A 25,263-nucleotide genomic window follows, 5' to 3' on the forward strand; every position below is an offset into this window, starting at 1 on the left:
TTTAGAGTAATCCCTGGTCCATGCATGCATGCAATAAATGTTAGCTATTAGAATGTGCAGAATGGAAAATAAAACAGAACTACCTCTACATAAAACATCAATATGTAATTACACACACACAGACACACCCATTGCAGATAGAAAGCTATTATTTTTGTTAAGGGACTTGTTTAAAAAATAAACCCAAACGTCCCTGAATGGTGACCCTTCTCTCTACTTCTCCAGCCTTCATGACTGTAACTTTGCATCAGTCCTGGTCCCTCCAGGCTGCTGATAGCAACGGACCGGCCAACTCACCAGTTTACGGATTTCACATTCTAAATTCTGAATACAGTCCAGTTTCCTCTTGCGGCAGCGCTGGGCCGCAATGCGGTTCTTGCTGCGCCGCCGAACGTCGTGAATAAACTCTAACTGTTCTGAGGTTAGTTTGTGCATCTTAATCATCATCTGGAAATCGTTCCTCGGAAGATCTGTGATTTGATCTACAGGAAAGGGAAGTTTGACCTGAAACCGAGAAAACAAGTAATGATTCTGGCAGCTGGATTTTAGTTTTAATTCTGGCAGATAGAATATTAACACATGGTAAAACCTCCTTTGTAAGATGACCAAGGAATATGGAAACTACTGAAAGCAAGCTGTGATTATTTCTGGTTTCAAATATAAATAAGATGTAATGGTCAGATAATCAGAAAGAAAGTGATCACACAAATTATACTGTGGTTATTGTCCCTGAGGTTTTTGAAGCAAGCAGCACGGAAAATGTAGGAAAATGTGACTTTTTCATTGCTATAGCATTTGTATAGGAAGGCCTCTCTAGTTAAGATGAAACCTACTTCCACTGAGCCTCAACTCAATAAAGCAGCTATTTATAGAAAGAGATCACCCAAAGAATGACCTGAAACACCACACACCTTGCAGATGCTGGAAAGATGGAACAATCAGCATGATGTTTACACAGCATACAGAGGGGGACATAGGAGGATGACCTGGACAGGCTATACCAGCATGGACAAGGAGTTAGAACTGGGCTTTTCTCCTTCCTACCACATGTGAGACCTCAAACAAGTTACTTTACTTCTCCAGGCCTCAATTTCCTCATCTGCAAAATGGGCCAGGTTTTTTTAGCCTCACAGTGCTCTTCAAGTGTCAGGCGCTTCGGCAGATAGTATTTTCCAAAAGTGCAACAGCCATCCCACCTCACAGTTTCTTTTACAATATGATATGGGCCTTCCTCCATCGAGAGGATGCACATTCCTGCCTCGACCAATACAGCGCAGCAGGTGCGATGGTGTGTGTAACTCAGCGGGGAGGTCATCCAAGGGCTCGTGGCTTCCTCTTAGGCCTCCTAGGCTGCTCTTTCTGGAGGAAACCAGCTCTGCCTCCAGGACACTGCAGTGGCCCTGTGGAGAGGCCCATGGGAGAAGACCTGAGGCCTCCAGCCCGCGGCCAGCATCACCATGTCGCGATGGGAATGAGCCACCTTGGGCATGTATTTTCTGGGCTCAGTCATAGCTTCAAATGACTGAAGCCCCAGCCAGCATCGGACTTCCATATCATGAGGTTCCTGAGCCAGACGCGCTGGGATGGAGCACATCCGAATCCCTGACCCACAAAACAGTGGGAGATGTTAAACGATTCCTGCTGTTTTAAGTCACAAAGTTGGGGTGCCACTGTTGCCAGCAACATTCCTACTTTCACACTCTTGACAAATCAAAACAAGTCATCATTATCCAAAGAGAGCACACTAATCTCTTGAGGGATGGAGCTGTGTACTCCTTACACTGTTAAATGCTTGCTTACAACCCTGTGGCGGCTTGAAATAACTTAGGGACCACAGCTCTATATGGCCTCCTTAGCACCCAAGAGGTAAACACTGGCCTGGCGCCTTCCAGCAGTCTGACACTACCTTCTTCAAGACCCTTACTCATGATGTAGGGGCTTTCTGGTCCTGTTTCAGAAGCTCCTGGAAAAGGAAGGTTGCATGTTGCTCTGCTCTGCCAAGAGACAACGTGTTTCCCAGTGCAGACCACTTCCTTCTTGCTTACGTCAGCGGCTGCCTTAACCAACCAGCAGATGGCGCCCTAAACCTACACCTCCTTCAAGCACCAGCCCAGTGCTGTCCAAAGCAAACACCAGCTGCATTTGCGATTCTACATTTTCTAGTAGCCACTGTAAAAAGAATTAAAAGAAGTGAAAACAGGTGAAATTAATTTATTAATATATTCCATTTAACCCTATAAATCCAAAGTATTTTCAATGTGGAATTAATATAAAATTGTGATATTTTACTTTTGTGGGGGGGTACTACATTTTCAAAATCTGAGGAGTATCTTACACCTCCAACACATCACCAACCAGCCACAGTCTAGGGCTCAATAGCCACGTGTGGCATGTGGCTATGGTATGGCCGGCATGGCTCTAGAGGACAAATGGGCATAAGTGATCCTGAGGAATCAGAAAAATAGGCAGATGGGTCTGAGTTTAATTGATCAAACTATGTTTGTGTGAAGAAACCAAGTCCTCATTACTATTCAGAAGTTGCATTATTATGTGTGTGTTATTCACGGGAGGGAGATGAAGGTATTTTATCCTGAGCACAGGCTTTTTCTTTGGTTGCATTAAATGCAGGCAGCCATGAGTCCAGATCCTGGCATTTGTGACTAGTTAACCCCCGTGCACAAAGGCAATCACACTAAACTGTCACTTGGCCTTGCTATGGCTCGGTGCAACTGCTTTGTCAGGTTACTTCATAGCTCTGAGCCTGCTGGACGTGGCATTTGCTGAAGGCTCCCCGTGGGTGCTCTGATTCACCTCGCGCATGGTGAACTCTGTTCCATGACACCTGTGAAACTTCGGCCCAAGAGAACAAGATTGCAATGCCACACATTACACCAATCTCAGCTGAGCTCAGTCCTGCTCTGACTGCTAAAGACAGGCAGCCGGGACAAACAGCTCCTTGTTATGGGCCCAGGAAAGAGCTTTGTCCATGGGGCTGTGTTTGCACAGGGCTTATACTAATATGAAAGAATGTTTGATTTCCCTTTACACCCTTTGGATAGCAAACAGACACTCAGATCCTGGACAGTGCCTAAATAACAGAGGTCTGTCTGTTGGGGACACGGATATTTCCACACCAGGCAGAAGCGTTGTTTGCACAGCAGACGTTGCAGTACTTCTGGGCCCTGTGGAGTCTCCCCTTCTGCTGACAACAAAGCCATTCTGCTTCTGCTCCAAGTTGGGTTTACTTGTTTCAGAAAGAATATATACCTATCGTTCAGGCCACAGGGAAAGTCAAAAGGCCTTCTACACCGAGAGTTACTATATTCAAAAGCATCCAGGCGATGAATATGAAACACTAGAGAAATAGGACAGAAGTTGACAGGAAAGAGGAAAAATCAACAATGCTTGTTTCAAAGTCCCTGAAGCAAAAGGCCACATAACATTTCAGCAGAGCTGTTGCAATTCCAGCTGGTTTTTAAAGAGGTCAAAGGAAAAGAAAATAGTCAGCTGCAGACTTTCTGCAATGTGGGAGGAAAAAAGCAACAAAACAAAACCCAACCACTCTTGTTTCTTTTTAAAAGGCTCTGTTACCCCTCTAGCAAAGGAGAACTTCCACTGACTACCAAGAGGAAGTCCCAGGGTGGTCTTGGGAAAGTGCAGTGGGAACGCACCATGCTGCTTGTTCTTTTTGCAGAAGTTAAGTTCCAGGCCAGTGGGCATGGTTTCTGGAGATAAAGAGCAGCCATGGCCTCTTCCAGAGCTGGGAGTGTATTCCAATCTCAGGCTCCCCGGCTCCCCAACACTCTTCAAACCAGGCTGAAAAGTCAGCAAATGCTACCTGGCCTTGATGTGTTGAAACACATCAAGAAGGCTGAGGCCCTTCTCCCTTTCTTCTGGCAAATTCTTACAATTCTAATATGGTTGTAATTTATTGTCCTTCCACACACCTATCTTCCAAGATTTAACTTCTCAGGTGGTTTGGCTTTCATTCACTGTGCTCTCATAAATAGTGCAAAACACCCAACTTGACAAGATGAAGATCCTGCCAACTACCACCACCCCATCTGAATGGAGAGCCTGCAGCTATATTCAGCCGACCACATGCACGGGAGACTAAGCACATAACACTACACAGGCTGCACAGAAGGGGAAGAGCCCGTGAGATCGAGGATGCTGATTTCTCTTCAGGCTCTGGGCAGCTGCGTAGGTGCTGTCTGAGCTTTGGTTCTCTAGACTCTGAGAGTCAGGGCAGCTACTGAGCCAGCAAGCTGAGGGCCAACGGGCACCTGGAGCTGGCCAGGGCCACACTTGCATACTCTGCCCTTATTGATTTGACCCTGCCCCAGCAGGGTGCTCATGCTTGTCCTCCTCCTCAGCACTAAGGGAAGAACAGGACAAAGGTTATCAGCCCAGAAACTACACTGGCTGGCTAAGTGGGAACCAGAGGGTTAGACCAGCTGTTGATTAGTCAGCCGAATTGAGTGGCCATGCTGTGTGCTAAGGGACCTCTGGCTCCAGAGGCTGGAAAAGGTGGGAGAATGCTGTGTGACATCTAGAAGGTGAACAAAACCTAGGTATTACTCCTCAAGGGCCTGCGAGGGAATGCCAGTGCTCCCCTCTCACCAAACACAAATCACCTGCTCCACTTCCCTCCCCTGCCAACAGCTACCCAGCTTCTTTAGCCCATACATCCCTCCTTCCCAGTTAAACAAAAATATCACTTAAAAAATTATATGAGAGCCCTGGCTGGTGTGGCTCAGTTGGTTGGAGTGCCATCCCCATACGTCAAAAGGTTGGGGGTTCGATTCCCAGTCAAGGCACCTGCCTAGGTTGCGGGTTCAATCCCAGGTGGTCAGGGTGAGTATGGGAGGCAACCAATTGAGGTTTCTGTCTCTCTCCCTTCCTCTCTTTCTAAAATCAATAAACATATTAAATTTTTTTAAAAATTACATGAGCATTATAATCTCTTGCAGAAAATTCAAATATGAGACAATAGAGGGGAAAACGATTCCCATCCCCAAACAATACTCTCTTGGTCTGGCAGACTTCCCTGTGATCGTTGTCTCCTCTGAATATCTTACAGGGTTTTAATCAGATGTGCTGTAATCATCTCACGGTCTCTCAACACACCTCACTTGCCTGGTGTCTCTGGTTGGCTAGATGGGGGCTCTTGGAGGAGGAGGACAGAGATAAAATGTTGCAGAAACAAGCATCTATTTCCTCTAGCAATCCCAGTGGAAGCTGGTGTGTGAGTCTTCTTTGCTATCTCCTTTCTTGGTTTCAGTACCAGGCCTTGAGTAGAAGCCACGGGAATCTAACCTACTCACAGGACCCTGAGGCCCTGATGGTACTGCCAGCTTTCCAGAGCCTGTAACACATATGCTCTTCCAGGACCCTCAGCCCTCCGTGAGTTGTCTGGGGAGGAAGCAGGACACCCATCAGGGCTAATGGCTCCAGGGTTGCCGGTATGGGGGCAGCTAGCTCAGTGCTGCGCAGCTGCCCATGACAACATTGCCCCTTCCAGACTAGGAGATGTTTCCTGCACAATTGTCCTTTTACCCTAGAGTCTCATGGTCCAGTTTCTGGAACAAATGCAGGACACCTGGGATTTAGCTGTGACACTGGATTACTTAGCTGTGTGATCTCAGGCAAGTCTTTGCTTCTCTGTCGGAGGGTCTGTGAGTCAGAGGGAGATAATACCTGCCCTGCCAATCTTACGGGATTGCAGTGAAGACTAAGATTGAATGACAGATGGAGAAAGTACTTTGAAAAGTCTGCATTGCCTTAGAGATATGAAGTATTATTATTAATGTTATTATTTCTATTAATTCTTTCTTTGTCACATGGTTTCTTCTTCTAGACATACAGTATGCTTTAAAATTCCAGATGCTGAGAACAGCTTTCTAGACAGCACAAAAAGTTGTTTTAATTAGAAATGTGGCTGATGTCATGCTGCCCAGCAAGGTCTTCTTTTTAGTAAGGAGACCAATTACAGATATTTTAAAAAGATGCTTGATTAAACAAACCACAAAAACAACTGTAAAAATTTTACATACAGTGTATGTCTGGAAGTCAGCGTTCAGGTGGGAGAGGCAGAGTCAGACCCAGCTCTTCTAGGCTGTTACACTTCAGTGTTTGGAGGGACCTTGGTTCTCCTGCCCTGGCCCCTTCACTAACACACGTGGATACACACACTCACTCTCACATACTTTTATCCCTCTCAACATGAAACATGTTAATGAAGCAAGTCCAACTAACCGGCACTCTTGGCTGCCTTTCTAGTGCTTCTTCACTAAAATTCACGATAAATTAGAAATGCTTGTGGTGCAACACCATCTCACCAAGAAGCTTACTACTTGCAGAAATACTTGTGACTTTCCTCTAATTTTCAAATTTTAAAAATGAACCTGAAAACCAAAACAAGATACTACCTAACACCCACTAGAATCGCTACAGTAAAAAAGACGGACCATAACAAATGTTGGCAGGGAGGTGGAGCAATCTGACCCCTCACACACTGTTACTGGAATGTAAAATGGGGCGATTACCTTGGAAACCAGTCTGATAATTCCTAAAAAGGTTAAACAGAATTATATGATTCAGCAATCCCCCTCCTAAGTATGTAGCGAAGAGAACTGAAAACATGTCTACAAAAAAACTTGTATCCAAGTGCTCACAGCAGCATTATTGGTAAGAGTGAAAAAGCGTAAAAAATCCAGACGTCCCTAAACTGATGAATGGGTCACCAAAGTGGGGTATGTCTGCACATCGGAGCATTAGGGAGCGATGAAAAGAGATGATGCACTAATACACGATATACCCGGCGGCACATCGATGGCAAGAATAAACCTTGGAAACATGATGTTCAGTGAAAGAAGCCAGACCCAAAAGGCCACCACGTGTGAGATTTAATTGACATGACATGTCCAGAATACGCAGCTGTACGGAGACGGAATGCACACTAGTGGTTTCCTGGAGCCGAGGAGAAGGCAGTGAGGGCGGCTATGGAGGGGTGTGGTGTTGCTTTCAGGGGTGAGAAAAATGTCCTAGAGTGAGTGGTGGTGGTCATGGAATTCTGTAAATCATTGAAAACATTTGGCTTGTTCACTTTAACAGTGTGAATTTTACGGTACATGAATTATATCTCAATTAAAAAAAATGAACCTGTGTGAGATATACATAGTAGAAGTCAACGTTATAGACACACATAGAAATGAAACTTCCTCCTGTACTTCCCAACTTTGCCCCCCATTCTGAAGCAAACTAAGTAAGCCTTGTTGTGCATACTGTCTTGTTGTTTTTGTCACTTCATATGATGTATTCATTTATTCATCACCGGAAGAAAAAAAAATTTCCAAACTGACTTTTTAAGTAAATAGTAAAGCCAGAAGTCATTTAAAAAAGGATACCATAAATAAAGAAAAACACTAGAAAAATATAGAAAACATTTACCAGAAAGGGTTAATATTCCTGTATTAAGCATTAAAGATACTATAAATTGATTTAAAGACAAACAACACAAAAGAAAAATGGACAAAGACATCAAACTCCTCAGTAGTCATCAGATAGGAAAATGAACTCACAACAACCAGTACTGGCAGGAATGGGGAAACTGCTGGAGGACATGTGAATTGCTACAGCTTTTGGAAGAGTAGTTAGGCAATATTTTATGAATGAGCATAACCTTTAACCCACTTAAGGAACTAACCCATAAAAATAAAAGCACCACTACTAAATACATTCACAAAAATGTTTATTGCAGCAAATGCTTATGAGAGGGAAAAAATTGGGAACAAGTGGGATGGCTGTTGAGAGGTGACAGCTGGATAACTTGTGAATTCAGGACCCATGGGTACGAAAGCAGCCCTCTGTGACTGACCCAGAGGCGTGTACACAGTAGATAGTGATGTAAATAAGCAAGCTGCTGAGTAATTTATACAGTAAATGCCATTAAAATAAAACCCAAAGCTCTAGGGATGTGAGTAGATGTTTGTAAGTTGTAGGTACAGAGAAAGCCTGTTAAATTTGGTATGTTAGGAGCTGGGTATGCTGTTTGGTTATTTAAAAAAGGAAAGTAATTTTAAAAAACTGATTGTTGATTAAGGACAATATTGTGCTAATTTAAGTTTTCTTCAAAGCTAGAGAACAGTTAAAAAGAATGAGAAAGGTCAATGTTGATGAGATGGGAGACTTAACAGGGTAGAACTTGAACACCTTACAGAATATAAGGTATGCTGACACTTCCTTTGATCTAATGTTCTGGCTCCTCACCGAGGTCGGTCTAAAGTACTGGACAGGTGGCTAGTTGGAGGTGAGAACTCTTCTTGGTTACTGACTCTGGTCTCTCCTTGGGATTCACTTGGAAGAGAAGTTACCTGGACCTTATACAAGAGCAGACTGGGGCAGAATCAGCCCAGTGGATGTTGGATTCTTCTGGATCAGTTCAGGAAACTGGGCTATGATCACATTGTCTGGGGTTTGCCTTCACCGTTGTTACTTGGGGACACACTTCTGCCAGGGTCAAAGGGGCTCCTGCAAGCAAGTTATGGCCTCAGAGAGGAGCAGTCATGCCGAGTCCCGAGACCGTTCTCAGAAACCCTGACCTCCTTTACTCTAGGAGAACTAAACTGTCAAGCTGGGAAAAGCCTTAGCTTTCCTTTATCAGTCCTATTCAAAATGTACTACTGAGAGGGGCGAAGTGTGATTTCTGAAATGGCACTCAGCTTTGGTAAGATATACAAATAGCCCATTTTTTAAAAACAGGTATTTTTGAAAGCAATGGTATTTTTCAGGGGGAGACCAGTCCTGCTCACGACTATTTTTATAGGTCGAATGAGTCCTTCTCTTAACTGAGTCGCAGAGCACTGAAAAGGTCTAAGGCAGACGAATGGTATGGCCTGAACACAGGGAAAACTGTGGATTCTTGTTGGTGTGATCTAGTTCCAAGAGATGACTTTAAGCTGTCTTCTGGGATAGTAGAGGGACAAAAGGGGATCTATCTGAAACAGGCAGTCCCTTGGACACGCGCAAACGTCCTAAAAACACAATTCCTTCAGCTTAATGGCAGGGCTCCTCTAGATAGAGACACAAAAATAAAACAAAGATTTGGAGGCATTTTTTTTTTTGTGACATCAGTCCTTGGAAGATAAATCATGCCAATGAACCGGACCCAAGGACTGGGCTTCTGCGTCAGGGATGCTTACGGAAAGTTTCAGGGAAAAAAGACCACCTCGCAAAAGTTGTGACTGGAGGGAAGGAAGCCAGTGAAGAAAGAGAGAGCATAACCTTTTGCTGTTTTCACAAACCTTCAGTCCTCTCAGGTCGGACACACAGACACAGATGTGCCTCTGCCTGGCTCAAGCCTCCATCCCAAACCTGAGCAGATATGGTGTATTTGAGTAGAAATACCTCCCACTCACATTTTCTTTATAATTTCTTTCAACTAAATTAAACCTTGTCTTCCTCCTTTTTTTTTTTGCCAGGCAAAAGGACAGAGGGACCAGGCTAACCAGCAAAACAAGGAAGTGACCACGGGGCATTTCTGCAGTTGGCACAGGGAGCTCTGGAATCTCTTCAAAACATGCCCGAACTACATAAAATCTTAGGTAATTCTCACCAATCTTGCAGAGACTAGATAGGCTGTCTGTGGCTCTGTGAAAGGCCACTTCACCCACGTGGCATCTCTGCGGCCTGCTTAGGTTAACATCCCCGCTTGACTCAAGGCTGAAATCCGGGGAGTGCAGACACGCACGAGGCCTAATGAGGACCACGATTTGTTTCCTCCTGTGTCTGTCGGATAAGCGGCTCTGAGGAGGGACTTCTCCCTGGATTCACTCACTCCAGCTCCCAAGGCAGTCTCAGGTTGCTTCCTTATCAATCGGTTAGGCAGTGCCAGATTGTGACACAGACTCCCTCGTATCCTTGCCTCTGAGGTTATGGGGGGAGGGGGAACATAGAGGGTGTCCGTTTTTTCCCTCCTTAGCCACATGAGTCTTGTTGATGATGTGGCTGGTGTTGTTCCTACTCCCTCTCCCAGCATTGGTGAGACATGGATGGAACCTTTGGGAATTTCTGTCTATAAAGTACTTTGCTTCCAGGGTGCACAGAGACTGGCATTCACCCTCACCACTCCCCCAAATAACTTCTCACTATTTGTAGGGAGGTTGGGAAACAGTGTGTTATACTCTTTGTATGATTGATTACGGTACTTGTGCAGTGACCCCAAAACCAGAACAGATGGTGAGCTGCCCTGAGCATCGCTAAGGACACGGGATGGCCCCAGGGTCTTCTGGTGACAAGGAAAACTTAAAGATGCTGGAAAAGCACCTGTTTAGTGTGGATCTCTATCTGGTTTCAATTTTGAAAGTGTTTCTATATTTCCCTTCACACCGAAGGGGTGGGCAGCAAGGGTGGAGGTGATGAGTACAGCATCCTTTCATAGCAGATGCTGGAGGAGGAGAGAGGGAGGAGCAGGAGTGGTCTGAAGCACCTGAGCATGCTTTCACACAGTATACTTTTTTTCACCAAGCAGCTTGCCTCTGCTAGTTAAGTATTGTATCTAGATCAAATTTCAAGTGCTTTCTAGGACAAAAGTAGTTAATTTTCAGTCACCTTAAAGCATCCTGCCTCTGTGAATAGGGGAGGCAGTCCCTTTACTGTAACCTTTAATCTTGGCAAATAATAACAATCTGTGAGTGGTGGTGAGGGAGGCAGGGAAAGTCCAGATAAAGGACTGAGGGAGTGGATGACATGCTTGAATTTATGCGGGTTCCCTACCTCCTGGCCCCTGTCCTGCACAGGACACGACTCACTGTCTGCTTCCGAGAATGATCCGGATTCGTCACTGGAGTTGGTTCCGTAAGACTGCTCACATTTAATTTGGGGTCGGACTTGGTTGTACATTCCATCTCCCATCAGGCCTGGTTCCTGATGTTCTGTGGCAAGGAATCTGGCTCCCTGGGAACAGGGTGAGGAGGAGAACTCACAGAGAGGGAGGCTGCAGGGTGAGCCCCCGCTCCCATCCTCTGCGTAGGAATAGGAGGAGCATGAGCTGGAAGTCCTGGTCCTGGTCTCCAAGGGGGGCGATCGAGGGCAGACCTTGATTGGCACCGGGCAGCTAGTGTTGGACCGCATCCTTCCTGGCAAGTGGTCAGCCATCAGCCCACCGTGGGAGTAGGCCTGTGAGCTGGGCAGGGACTGGACAGCTCCCACCCACAGACCCTTTGGCACCGGCTCAGAGAGGTCTTTGTCCAAACTGCTTACCCCAGAATACGAATGCACTGAAGTGCTCACTTGGTCACAAGCGCTCGAGGAGAAGATGACACTTCTCCGGTCCAGCTCTCCTTCTTGTTTACAGAGAGCCTCCACCCCGGGGCCCTTGAGGGGCGACCCCATCGTGAAGTTGGACGCATCCTTCTGGCCCACATGGGCCTGTCCATAATTCCCCGTGAAAGGGGAGTAGTCTGTTTTAAGGTCACCCTGAGTGATACCCTTGTCGAAAGGGCATGTGGAACTCCTGGCAAAGTGCTGCTGAGATGTACTGGGCAGGCCAGACAACTCCGCACTTTTTGTTATGCTGAATAGAGACCTTAGGCAGGAGGGAGAGGACACACTCCTGGATCTCTCCAAGAAGGCGACCCCGGGGTGGGGAGCAGAAGAGGGCGTGGGGCTGGGCTGCTTCGGGTCCATTTCCACATCCCCTGCTCGGTCCTTGATGTCAGGCTCATCTCCAGACAAGCAGAGTGTGATGCTCTCTTCCTCGGTCTCTTCACTGGGCGGCTCACTTTTAATCTGCCCCATGGCAAGCGCCGGCTTGAGGCTGTTGCTGGAGTTATCCTCACTGAATGTGCTTGCAAAACCTGAGGTACTGTGGGATGATGTATTGTAGACATTCTTGGTACATGCAAGCTGGTATTTCTTGTATCGGGGGTACTGCGTTAACGCGTCCTTTTCTGAGCTCTCCTTGGTGTCCGTTGGCCCGTCGGACTCGGGCAGCAAAGCTTCCTCCTTCTGTGCTACTGGGATGGCAGTGGCCTCAAAGCTGATGGGGTGTGGAAGCGTCTGGTCCCTGGGGCAGGCCATCTTGGCTGTCTCTGAATCCATCGTCTCCTCCTCTTCCTCCTCCTCCTCTCCCACGGAGTTCTCATGGTCCTCGTGGGGGCGCGGGCAAGCCGAGTCCTTCCGGCACACAAACAGGCCATCCTCACTGTTCAGGAGCTGGGTCTGCAGGAAGCTGAAGCAGGAGTCCTCTAGGTTGTGCATGCGCAGGAACTCAGCACAGCGGATGACTTCGCGGATGTTTTCTCTGCTGAGTAACAGCTTGGCGGTGTAGGCAAACTGCAACAGTGGCCCAAAGCCCCTGGCTGTGACCTGCAAAACAAACAGGGAAATTGCCATGAAGTTACCATCAGCACCGCTGTTGTCCTGAATCCCTCAACTGAAGCAAGATAACCAGACAGTGCTAATGTCCCAGAACAAAGACGGCAAAGGAGCAGTTTAATCGGTACTGGGTCAGCAATGATTCTGTTTCCAATAATCAGTGTCTGTCTCGTGCATGCCACTTGCCCGATTTCATCAAGGGCACATGGAATTGAAAATCACTGGGGTCAAGTGGCTAAAGAAGATGACAGTGGGTTCAGTGTTTACACTAATGGAATATCCTGGCAAAAATGCACGGTAACAATGGGATGCCTATTAATTTTAGCTCTCAACCAATCAGTGCTGTTGAGAGCTATTCTGCATCAGGAGTGTGGTGACACTTCCTGCAGCTCCCTGGAGCCCAAGAAAGCAGTATGGTTTTCTTGTGAACCGCATAACTGGCAATATGGCCCTGTTAAAAACGGAAAGCCGGTAGGGTTTACAGATGGTTTTTTCCCTCACCTAAAAGTTATAAAGAGACATTAAAAGCAACCTGTTTTGTTCGTTCATCATGGTTTCTAGTTGGGATTTTTCAATTATCATGTCATCTGTGATCTTACAATGACACCAGAGATGATGACAATCCAGAGCAGTGTTCTCAAGAAGAAGTTAACACCTTGCCCATAAAGAATGGGAATTACAGAGTTAAACAAACTGGCTGTCATTTGAATGGTTGAAGTTGCTGAGTGGCATAGGACATGGGCTAGTCCTTCCCTAATTATAAGCAGCAGCTTTGCCATGCAGCTGTCTTCTTTCCTGGTAAATCTTCAGGGGCTAAGCCTACTGTCATGTGCTGCTCATCCATTATATTTCACACAGATTGAAAATGTGCTATTTATGCACAGCTTGTGCATACATGTGTGCACACACAGAGAGAATAACTTAGACAATTAGAAATACATTGCCTAAGGCCAGTTGTTTATTTCCGATGGAAGTGGATTAAACTTGCTGGTGTTTGGGGCAGGCTTCCTTACTCTCTATGCAAAACCACACATTCTCTAGGTTTTTGCAAGCACTGATGACCCCATCCATAGGGAGGGGAGGCAGGTCTATAAAACAGAAATCAGGTTAAAAAAAAAGCAATAATCATGGGGTCCTTGCTGGAAGCTATTGTACAAGTGATGTAAAAATATTTGCTAGGGGAGTAAGTGCAGAGCAAGATGAACTGGGAGGCTTTGTGTCTGACATACCACATGTATTAAATTCACCACAGCACACAGACCCAAAACTGTTGTGAGGACTGATATCTGCTGTTCGTGATTCAACTTGGAAATCAGCTTCTCAGGGAGCCCTCTCAAACCTCCCAGGAAGAAGGAATGACACCATCCTCTCAGCCCCCATAGCCACAGCGAGGAAATATCGTGGTTCTCTGGGGCAGCACTGATTTCATATCGCTGCATTCTTTCTGGTAAGGGACATTTCTTAGATATGGAACTGAATGGGATTTTAATTGTTAAGAATTTCGAAGTACTAGACTTCCAGTCAAGATGGAGCTGCAGGTAGATACACTATGCCTCCTCTCATAACCAAAACAAGGACAACAACAAATTTGAAAACAAAAAATAACCAGAACTGGCAGAAAATTGAACTGTATAGAAGTCCTCCTAAACCAAGGACTTCAAGAAGAAACATTCATCTGGGCTAGGAGGAGGGGCTGTGATGGGCAGCTGTGGTGGAGAGGATGCGTGCGGCAAGGCAGTGGCTGGAGGACCAGGCAGTCCCACATTTCTGTGTGGATAAGCACAGAGGAACAACTGGGGAGCGAGGCAGACAGCACAACCCAGAGTTCCAGAGTGGGGAAATAAAACCTCAGAACCTCTGACTGTAAAAACCTGGGGGGTTGTGGCAGTGGGAGAATCTCCTAGCTTCACAGGAGAGTTCATTGGAGAGACCCACAGGGTCCTAGAATGTACACAAACCCAACCACCCAGGAATCAGCACCAGAAAGGCCCAATTCGCTTGTGGGAAGTGGGGGAAATGACTGAAAGCCAGCCAAGAGCAGAGCAGAGCAGGTGGCACTGTTCCCTCTTGGACCCCTATCCCACACACATCGACCACAAAGCAGCAATGTGGGTTGCCCGCCCTGGTGAATACCTAAGGCTCCACCTTTTCAGTATGTAACAGGGATGCTGAGATTCCCCCCTACCCAAAAAGGCCCAAATGAAAGAACAGATCAAAGCTCCAGAAAAAATACAACTAAGTGATGAAGAGATAGCCAACCTATCAGATGCAGAGTTCAAAACACTGGTATTCGGGATGCTCACAGAAATGGTTGAGTATGGTTGCAAAATAGAGGAAAAAGTGAAGGCTGCATAAAGTGAAATAAAGGAAAATAAAGGTACAGGGAACCGACAGTGAAGGGAAGGAAACCGGGACTCAAATCATTCAACAATTTGGAGCAGAGGAAGAAATAAACACTCAACCAGAACAGAATGAAGAAATAAAAATTCAAAAAAAAAATGAGCAGAGGCTTAGGAACCTCCAGGACAACTTTAAACGTTCCAATATCCGAATCATAGGGGTGCCAGAAGGAGAAGAGGAGGAGCAAGAAATTGAAAACTTATTTGAAAAAATAATGAAGGAGGATTTCCCTAGTACAGTGAAGGAAATAGACCGCCAGGAAGTCCAGGAAGCTCAGAGAGTCCCAAAGAAGTTGGACCCAAGGAGGAACACACCAAGGCACATCATAATTACATTACTCAAGATTAAAGATACGGAGAGAATCTTAAAAGCAGCAAGAGAACAGGAGACGGTTACCTATAAAGGACTTCCCATAAGACTATCAGATGATTTCTCAAAAGAAACCTTGCAGGCAAGAAGGGGCTGGAAAGAAGGTATTTAAAGTCATGAAAGGCAAGAACCTACATCCGAGATTACTCTATTTAGCACAGCTATCATTTAGAATGGAAGGGCAGATGAAGTGCTTCTTAGATAAGGTCAAGTTAAAGGAGTTCATCATCACCAAGCCCTTATTGTATGAAATGTTAAAGGGACTTATCTAAGAAAAAGAAGATCAAAATTATGAACAGTAAAATGACAACAAACTTACAACTACCAACAACTGACTAAAAAACAAACTAAGCAAACAACTAGAACAGAAACAGATTCACAGAAATGGAGATCACATGGAGGGTTATCAGTGGGTAGGGGGAGGAGGCAGAAAGGAAGAAAAGGTATAGGGAATAAGAAACATAAATAGTAGGTCCAAAATGGACAGGGGGAGGTTAAGAGTAGTATAGAAAATGGAGAAGCCAGAAAACTTATGTGTATGACACATGGACATGAACTAGGTGGGGTGGGGGGACTGGAGGGTGGGAGGGAGCACAGGGAGGAGGGGAATAAAGGGGAGAAAAAAAGGGACAACTGTAATAGCATAATCAAAAAAATATACTTAAAAAATTAAAAAAGAATTTTGAAGTACTTAAATAAAATTTCAAATAAAAAAGTTCTCTGTCAGTTAATGAATACTGAGATATTTGGATAAAAAAAGAAATACAACAAAACCATGATGGTCAGACCCACACTGGAGTTGTACAAGGGCAATCACTGCCATCTCACTGTTGTTATACTTGGTCGGGTCCATTTCTACCATAAGACAGCAAGGTCCTTCAGATCAGGGATTGTTTCATTTCTCATTGTAACCCTACATCTTGCTGGGGTCTAACATGATAAATGCCTGAGAAGAGCTTGTATATTATATGTCACAAATCTAACTGTGCCTCTCACCTACAGTTACAGTGTATAGAGGTTGACAACAGTGTTTGGTAGGTGTTGTCTTCAATTACTTTGGAACAAGGCATTGTGTAACACAACATGCCAACCCAATCAACCAATCCAAGGCAAGCAAGAGTTCTTACTTGTCCAGTTCCCTCGTACTAGTATTAAAAAGGAGCTCATCTAACCTACAATTTTGTGGCCTACTAAGCTGACATCGTAATAGTTTCAACAAATGTAGTACTTACTATATCTGTCTTATGGACATTTCTCTCAGGAACCTTTAAAGGGGATGCAAGGCAAGAAAGTGGATATTTATAAGTAACCAAAAAAGGTGATGAGAATGCCTCATGTCGGGACCCATTTCTTCATTGTAACGTAGCCCACCACAAAGAGAGGGCTGGCAGCATCAAGGTAGCATAAGTAAGCATCTTCTGCTCTGCTCCTAGGCAATCTGCCAGTTGCTGAGAGGCTAATACACATTGTGAGTTTTGGCAGATGTGTTCACTATATGGGAAATGGGGGAAACTCATCTCAATATTATTTATGTTTTCTGTACAGACCCCCTCATACTCTCATCCTTATCACCTTTTCTTTTTTTAAAAAGAGTTTATTTATTTATTTTTTGAGAGAGGGGAAGGGAAGGAAAAGGAGAGAAACATCAATGTGTGGTTACCTCTTGTGGCCCCTGCTGGGGACCTGGCCTGCTACCCAGGCGTGTGCCCTGACTGGGAATTGAACTGCGACTCTTTGGTTCAAAGGCCCACTCTCAATCCACTGAGCTACACCAGCCAGGGCCATTTCTTTTTTATTTTAACGCTCTTGGTCTCAGTAGGCTCCACCACTATGTCCCACTATGGCTACTTTTAAAGACAATTCTTAAATAAGCCAGAGACACCCATAGGGATCACTGGGTCAGGCCTGGGCATCACCACTTGTCACATGCTGCAAGGAGCTGGAGAAAGCTTCTCCAACTCAGGTAAGAGCTGATGCTAAATGTGTGAGTTGGACTGAGGATGCCAATGGGCACAGTCTCCACACCCCAAATCAAATCACCAATGCTCTTGGACTCAGGAGACATGATGAGCTTGAAATGATCATCAGATGGTCATGAAAGAGTCATGAATAAAAACAGGGTTGTAACCTGTCCTTCAAGGCCAAGGTCAGAGGATGTGGTACTGTTCACAGCATGAAATTTCGAGAGTCATGACTAGCTCTTCCCACACGTAAGTTTAATCCTCCTTTGTCATGTTCAGTTGCTCAACTTTCTTTTTTTTTAAAAATATATTTATTGATTATGCTATTACAGTTGTCCTATTCCCCCCCCACTCCACTCCATCCTGCCCACCCCCTCCCTCCTACCTTCCCCCCCTATAGTTCATGTCCATGGGTCATACTTATAAGTTCTTTGGCTTCTACATTTCCTACACTATTCTTACCCTCCCCCTGTCTATTTTCCACCTATCATCTATGCTACTTATTCTCTGTACCTTTTGCCCCCTCTCCCCCTCCCACTCCCCTATTGACAACCCTCCATGTGATCTCCATCTCTATGGTTCTGTTCCTGTTCTAGTTGTTTGCCTAGTTTGCTCTTGTTTTTGTTTTAGGTGTGGTCGTTAATAACTGTGAGTTTGCTGTCATTTTTACTGTTTCTAATTTTATCTTCTTTTTCTTAGGTAAGTCCGTTTAACATTTCATAAAATAAGGGCTTGGTGATGATGAAATTCTTTAACTTGACCTTATCTGAGAAGCACTTTATGTTCCCTTCCATTCTAAATGATAGCTTTGCTGGATACAGTAATCTTGGATGTAGGTCCTTGCGTTTAATCTTGGGTAATGTAATGATGATGTGCCTTGGTGTGTTCCTCCTTGGGTCCAGCTTCTTTGGGACTCTCTGAGCTTCCTGGACTTCCCAGAAGTCTATTTCCTTTGCCAGATGGGGGAAGTTCTCCTTCATTATGTGTTCAAATAAGTTTTCAGTTTTTTGTTCTTCCTCTTCTCCTTGTGGCACCCCTATAATTTGGATGTTGGAACGTTTCAAGATGTCCTGGAGGTTCCTAAGCCTCTCCTCATTTTTCCGAGTTCTTGTTTCTTCATTCTTTTCTGGTTGCATGTTTCTTTCTTCCTTCTGGTCCACACCGTTGATTTGAGCCCCAGTTTCCTTCGCATCACTATTGGTTCCCTGTACATTTTCCTTTGTTTCTCTTAGCATAGGCTTCATTTTTTCATCTGGTTTTCGAACAGATTCAACCAATTCTGTGAGCATCTTGATAACCAGTGTTTTGAACTGTGTATCCGATAGGTTGGCTATCTCTTCCTCGCTTAGTTGTGTTTTTTCTGGAGCTTTGAAGTGCCCTGTCATTTGGGCCATTTTTTTTTTTTTTGGTCTTGGTGCGTCTGTTACTTTAAGGGGCAGGGCCTTAGGTATTCACCAGGGCGTGTTAAGGCTGGTCGCTGTACTGTGATGCTGTATGTGGGGGAGGGGCCAAGAGGGAGCAATGGTGCCCTCTTCACTCTCCTCCGGATCCCAATCTTTCACTCCCATACCCACAATCAAACTGGGCCCCTCTGGTGCTGGTTCCCGAGTGGGCCTGTGCACACTCTAGGACCCTGTGGGTCTCCCCAACGACCTCTCCCGTGAGGCTGGGAGTCTCCCCCGCCGCCGCCCCAACCCCCAAGGGCGCCTTCAATCAGAGGTTTGAGGCTTTATTTCCCTGAGCTGGAGCCTGGGGTTGCGGGGTAGGCTTCACTTCCCGCCGTTTGTCTGGTTTATCTATGTGCGAATGTGGGGCCGCAGGGTCTGCCAGTGCCCGGACTGCCCATGCCGCGCCGTTGGTCCCACACTCCACCAGTCTCGGTCCGGCCACAGCCATGCGAGTCCTCTCCACCCTGGTGCCCGTCTCCGCCCCTCCTACCGGTCCGGATGAATGTTTATTTTTATTTCCTTGGTGTTGGACCCCCTTGCTGTTCGATTCTCTGTCAGTTCTGGTTGTGCGAGGACGCACAGTGTGTCTACCTACGCCGCCATCTTGGTTCTCCCAGTTGATCAACTTTCGTGTGCAGGGCTCTGTCTAGTGAGTTACTCACCAAGCACCTCCTGGGGCCCAGCAGTGTGCTATCTGGTTCTTGTAACACCCTGCACGACAGGCATGACTGCCTTTATTTTATAGACCACGAAAGTGACAAAAACATGAGGGAATTCATCCAAGGCCACAGAGCTGGGATTTGGATCCTAATGCTCTGAGGGATGGCTAAGAACAAGACTCAGCCTTATGTTCAAAAAGCCTACGATTCAGCTTTGTGGAAGAGGTATTAAACAATGAAACATTAATTATTAAGTCACAGTGTAAGTCAATGATGGAGGGGCGCTCACAAAATTACATAATTAATTGTCAACTGAGAAATCCAGACCAGTTCCGGAGAAGAGGAAACTGCTGAAGTCTGGGGGGAATCCCTTAAACACTCATAAGCAGGACACCTGGAGTGCAATGAATTCCCCCGTCTATGTCTGCTCGGGGGCAAGAGTTGCTTTGATACAACGGGTACCTTCTGAACTGCCACAGGTGTCCCCCCCAGAAACCCCCCTTAAGGTGTCTCTGGTGTACCTAGGGACAGCTGTAATACCTCCAAATGCACAAAACAGAAAGCAAGTGCCTGTCACACCCCCAGGTCAGTGTTAAAACAGGCAGAGGTTTTCTTAATATTGGTTTAGCTCCATCTTGAGTAGCCTACACTGTCTTTACATTTTCAGGAATCATTAAATTTACTCATGGTACTCGTCAAGCAAATATCCAGGCACCAATGCGAAGCTATAAGCTGTATGCTTATGAATCTGTGACCACAAGTCAGCATTGTTATTTACTTTCTGTTTTTAACAAGGAAGGCTCTGATAATGGGAAAAAATAAGAGGAGGTGGGTGGTGGAGAATCTCACACAAAACTAATGACCCATAAAAATGTTATTTAAAAAGGTAATGATCATGAAGTTAAAGTGGAATGCAGTGGCTAGAAATGGCACACCAGTTTTATTTCACTGATGTTAATGGAACTGAGTTCCACTGCTCTGAGGGAAGCCGACATATCCAGGCTAAAATTCACTGGTCAGGAACGGCCTAAGGGCGTGATAAACAGACACAAAATACAGTATTAGTGACAACTTGGAATAACAGTCTTGCATTTTGAATGAACTATTTTTGGATGGATCATTTTGAAGAATATTTTTACACATGACTACCTGGTTCCATAAGGTGTTTTAGAGGAGGCTGAACCCCCCCACCCCGGGGGGGGGCAGAAAGGAGTGTGCCATGTGGGACTAAGGCCTGGGACAGGTCAGAAGTAACACCCCCTTTGCTCTTGGTTGCTCCCAAGGCAGCAATGACCTCATCTAGGAGTTGGCACATACAAGGCAAGTGGCACTGACCTCCCAGTTTCAGGCCTGAAAGATATCAGGTCAGATTACCAAAGTCACGCACAATGGTATGAATCTACATGCTGATAATGTGTTGAAATTTGACCCACTGAAATTATGACCCTAATGCGATATTCCCTTGGGATCTGATGTATCATCTCTATGCTGTTGATGTAAGGAGGGTGAACTGATGAGAACTTAACTGGCAGACGGCACATTTAGTGCTGTAGGCAAAGCTGGGATGCTCACTCTTAGGAGGTACCCAGTATGCCGCTGGACAGAGCTCATGTTAGGGTCTTTCTAAGTTCCACCTTTCTGGACTATTATAGGAGTGAGGCAGTTGGCCTTCAGATGTACATTGAAAAGAGGGTTTGAGAATTTTTATGAGAGTGGGAATAGCATTCCCTTCTTAAGCCATGTGATTAAGAGCTCCTCAGTTGGTTCTGGTAGTGTATTCATGTGGCTGTAACAGTGAGCCATCTGCAGAAGGCTGTTTGGACGAATCAGGAGATCTGGTGACTGCTCCCTAGGAGAGGGGAGGCACATTTCTCAAGGTCCCTTAATTACATCCTTACAAAACATGAAACCTTTTACCCTCAGCAACACCACACACACGTCCCTGATGAAGTTGGATCTCTTCTACACTGCAGGAGCTGGGAAGATGAAGGAAACAATGCTATGCTGATGGGCTCTTTTTTTACAACATAACTTTTTATTTTTTTAAAGATTTTATTTATTTATTTTTAGACAGAGGGGAAGGGAAGGAGAAAAGAGAGGGAGAGAAACATCAATGTGTGGTTGCCTCTCACGCACCTGCTACTGGGGACCCGGCCTGCAACCCAGGTATGTGCCCTGACTGGGAATCGAACTGGTGACCCTTTGGTTTGCAAACTGGCACTCAATCTACTGAGCCACACCAGCCAGGGGCAAAGCTATGCTGATGGGCTTTTGAAAACACTGTGGCCACTGACTAGCCCTCTGGGCTGATTTTTGCACAGCAAGGCACTTGTCACATAAAGAAAACACTGGTGACAACTCACTCTTCCTTCTCACCCCCACTACACAGCACTTCCTTCTGTAGGATGAAGACTGAATTAGCAATGAGCCATCATTTCTAATCTGAATTTCCTATAATTTATATCCACATTATCACACTTTTTGCCCCAAAGCAGCATGCTATACAAGCATACTATGCTCAGGACATATTTGTTAAATTAATTTCACTATTTCAACAAAGCTTCTGGTCATTTTAACATTTTTAGTTAAAGACAGAGCTAGAAAAAAAACTATCCTGTTTCCTTTCCTAAAGTAACAGCAGAAAAACTACATCAACATTCAAGTTGATGTGTGCGTAGATAAATCAATGTGGGTCCCTGAGCAATTGTACATGTCATATGCTCACAGGTCTGGCCCTTTCAACACACACACACACACACACACACACACACACACACACACACGCTGCCTATCCTCTGCAGTTGAAATGGGCTCCCTGGTTTCAAGCGGGTGATGGCATCTTAGGGCAGAGGTCAAACAGTGGAACCACTCCATTTGAATTAAACTCTGAAGGCTAACCAGCAGTGTAGGTCAGCGGTGAGTGGCAGGATCATGGGTATCTTCAACTGAAATGCACGGTCAGCCCACTGAGGTACTTTTGGATTGGTTAAAAAAAAGAAAACCAGGTAGGTTAAGCAAAGATCTGACTTGAGTGCTCATGATCAGGAGGCATGATTTGAGATCCCCTGGAATTCACTCCTGGAATCACTGTAGGAAGGACCCTACAGTAGCTTACTTTTTCGCTGTCATTTCTCCTGTCACAAGGGTTTGCACAATGTACATCTTGCAGTTTCTTGTAAGTTATGAATTCAATACAGACATTTTTTAAATTGAAAAAACTAAAATTATTCCAAAACTGTTTAGGTTAGAACAAATCTATCTATCCATCCATCTCTATGTACTAAAATAGCATTACTTTAATACAAACAGGAAAATCTAAATAGCTCTGACCAGCTACTAACTTTAAATTCTATCACTTACTCTAATTTTAGTCTGGCATTATAAACTCATAAACTGCTTCTTCGCTATTGTCTCTTGGCCTCACGTCCCATCTTCTTATGTTCCCTCTTGTAATGCTGGGGCTGGGAGTTTATAAACTGCGGCTCCCTGGCTCCTTTGCTAGTTGACTTGTTACTGGATTCTGCCAATCGGGGGCACTGACAGGAGATCGGAAGATGAGAGGAAAGGAGCAGCTCTGGTTCCTTCTGTTTCCTTCTTTATTTCTTTTGTGTTGTGGAAGTGGCTGCACCCCAATTTTGTGCTGGAGTGTCTGGAAGGGGCTGTCTTCTGCACAGGTGCAGCTCCTGAGGCATCAGCCCCTCCCTCGATGCTCACAGGTCCCTTCTGTCCCCTCTTGCCCTTGCAGTGGTAGCTGCTTCCTGCAGCCATTAGTCACTGGTTAATTCTTCTTCCCCTTTCCGTTCTTCCAGTCTTCCAACACCTGTGTAACCAATTCCCTGTTTTATATCCCCTCTGCTTGAAACACCTGGCATGGTTTCTGTTTCCCTGACTCAATCGTCATCCATTTTTCAATCAAGGATGCCAAAAACGGTGAAGCCCACAAAGTCCAGAAAGGTGATGGGATTTTCCCAAAGTCGCACAGCTGATCAGCCAAGGTTTACCTAGAATTTTCTGACTGCTTCCCCCTTCCTGTCTGTTGCTGTTTCTCTGAAGTGAACCAGAAAAGAAATGGCATTTCATATAGAAAAACATCACTGAATTTTATTACACTCTCTAAAATATTCAGTTTTATATAGCTCTATCCAAAGGAGTCTGGCCAACTGGAAGTGGTACTTCCCTTGGTATGAAGAAGGGTGAATCTCACGCTTGATTCTCTCACCATTTACAGTATTCAGAATCAGTGCCTAGATTCCTTTTGAAGAATGAAGATGATTGCTAAGCCCCTCTATTGCCCTTCAGATCCCAGGAAGCCCTTTTATCACCTAGGAATTTGATAAATTAGCAGGATCAGCTCAGCATCAGCCCTTAGGATCTAGAAGACATCAAAGCAGCCATGTGGCACCAATGCTTTGTCTCCAATTAGAAAGGTAGCCTGATAAAGCTACTTCGAGGAAATGTCATGTGTCCCCTATCTGTGTCAGCTCAGAACTGTCATTGGGCTACATAACTGCTGGAGCTGCTTCTGAGGTATTTCTTTGGCTGTCTCAAGGTCGATGTGAACAGCAAAGGGGAAGCAAAGATTCATTGTCTTTCCTGAGAATGAGCCATACCATGACCCTTCATTTCAACTGGGTGGTTTTTACCCCTCTTCTCACCTCCTCATCTGTGGCCTAAGTTATTTTCTCAGTCAGGTATAGATGGTTATATTTTCCAGGTAAGTAAGTGATGGGCGGAAGTTGTACACATGACACTAATGTAAGGCACAGTATTCACATTTACTCTAAAAGCATGTAATGAAATTAGAAAACCTCCCTTCTGAAAGATTATATAATGAACTTCATGGAATAATTTTTAAAAACTCAATTTCGGTATAAGTGTAGATCCTAAAATAGGTATATGGTGGTAGTAACTTTTTACATTTTTCAGTGTAAAATGAAAGTGAAAAGCATCCCACTCACCATTAAGAAAGTAGTAAAATCTGCATCTAAATTTAGTTTCATTTGAAAAACTGCCTCCAACAGAAAATTATTTTTCAAAAGACTGAAAAAATTACCTAATTTCCATTTTAAATGACCCTCTCCCCATTCAGGAAGCCAGTGATCTCCCTAGATCAGAATTTTCTTGAGTCAAGGTTTGACTTTACCTCCTCAATCCCTCTACTCATTTCAAACTAACCATCAACCACTTGATCTTACACCAGAAACACAAAACATGTTTAAGGTCTCTAGTGACGAGAAGTTCAGTCCCTCATCAGAACCTCCTAATGGTTCTTCATATCAAGCCAAAAATTCCCACCCCTGAGACTGAAGTGCCCTCCTCTGAACCTTTCTGAGTTTGAGTACATCCCCAGCAGGAAATCTGGACTGAGTAAATGTCCCAGGCATTGGTACAGAGGACAGAGCTATCACCTGCCTCCCTTTAGTTCCTATTTTCTAGGAATGCCAACTAAGATTTATTTAATTGTTACTTATTACTTATGGTGCTGTGAGTTAACATTCCTGAGCTTTTCTTTCAGCACGTGCTACTGATAAACCATTGTAAACATGCAAAAGTGATTTTTTGATCCCAGAGTGTATACTTGTCTAATTATTCAGGTTATACAAATTGCTCTCCGAACTTTTAAGATTCACTTTCTTCCTTGTTTTTGAAAACTATGACGCTCTTTTCTGATGTGCAGACTTCTGATGCTTTCCTGGAGTCCACACTTCCTCAAAGACATTGACCATAACAAACTGTATCCTAATCATGTTTAATTCTTTCCTGCAGTTCAGGGGCATTACTTCATCCGGACTGGGAGCTTTGATGTTTTCCTTTTGTTCCTCTATCTAAGGTTTCCATTGTTTGTAAAAGTTTTTCTCACTTTTTCATCTGATGGACACGAGAAAAGCTTCATGAGATCAGACTCGGCAATGATTTCTTGGACGTGACACCAAAAGCACCGGCCACAGAAGCGAGAACAGACAAGCGGCCCTCCATGGGACTTACAAACTTCTGTGCACCAAAGAACTCACTAGAGTGAAAAGGCAACTTAGGAACAGGAGAAAATAC

At 44.9% G+C, this 25,263-nt stretch overlaps 1 protein-coding gene across 7 annotated transcripts in view; it reads right to left on the reverse strand.

Annotated features, from left to right (window-relative positions):
* The window catches only part of BACH2 (BTB domain and CNC homolog 2), a 364,147-nt gene that overhangs the window by 10,088 nt on the left and 328,796 nt on the right, over positions 1-25,263 (reverse strand). For all 7 annotated transcript variants that reach the window (XM_053913614.1, XM_045188594.2, XM_024551724.3 and 4 more), the window contains 2 exons: positions 10,777-12,369; positions 298-504 (listed from right to left, as the gene is read on the reverse strand). In XM_053913614.1, the coding sequence (XP_053769589.1) occupies positions 298-504; positions 10,777-12,369 (1,800 nt within the window). The remainder of the gene's footprint in view (positions 1-297; positions 505-10,776; positions 12,370-25,263) is intronic.

The sequence above is a fragment of the Desmodus rotundus genome, chromosome 11 (genome assembly GCF_022682495.2).
Source record: "Desmodus rotundus isolate HL8 chromosome 11, HLdesRot8A.1, whole genome shotgun sequence".
Lineage (NCBI taxonomy): Eukaryota > Metazoa > Chordata > Mammalia > Chiroptera > Phyllostomidae > Desmodus > Desmodus rotundus.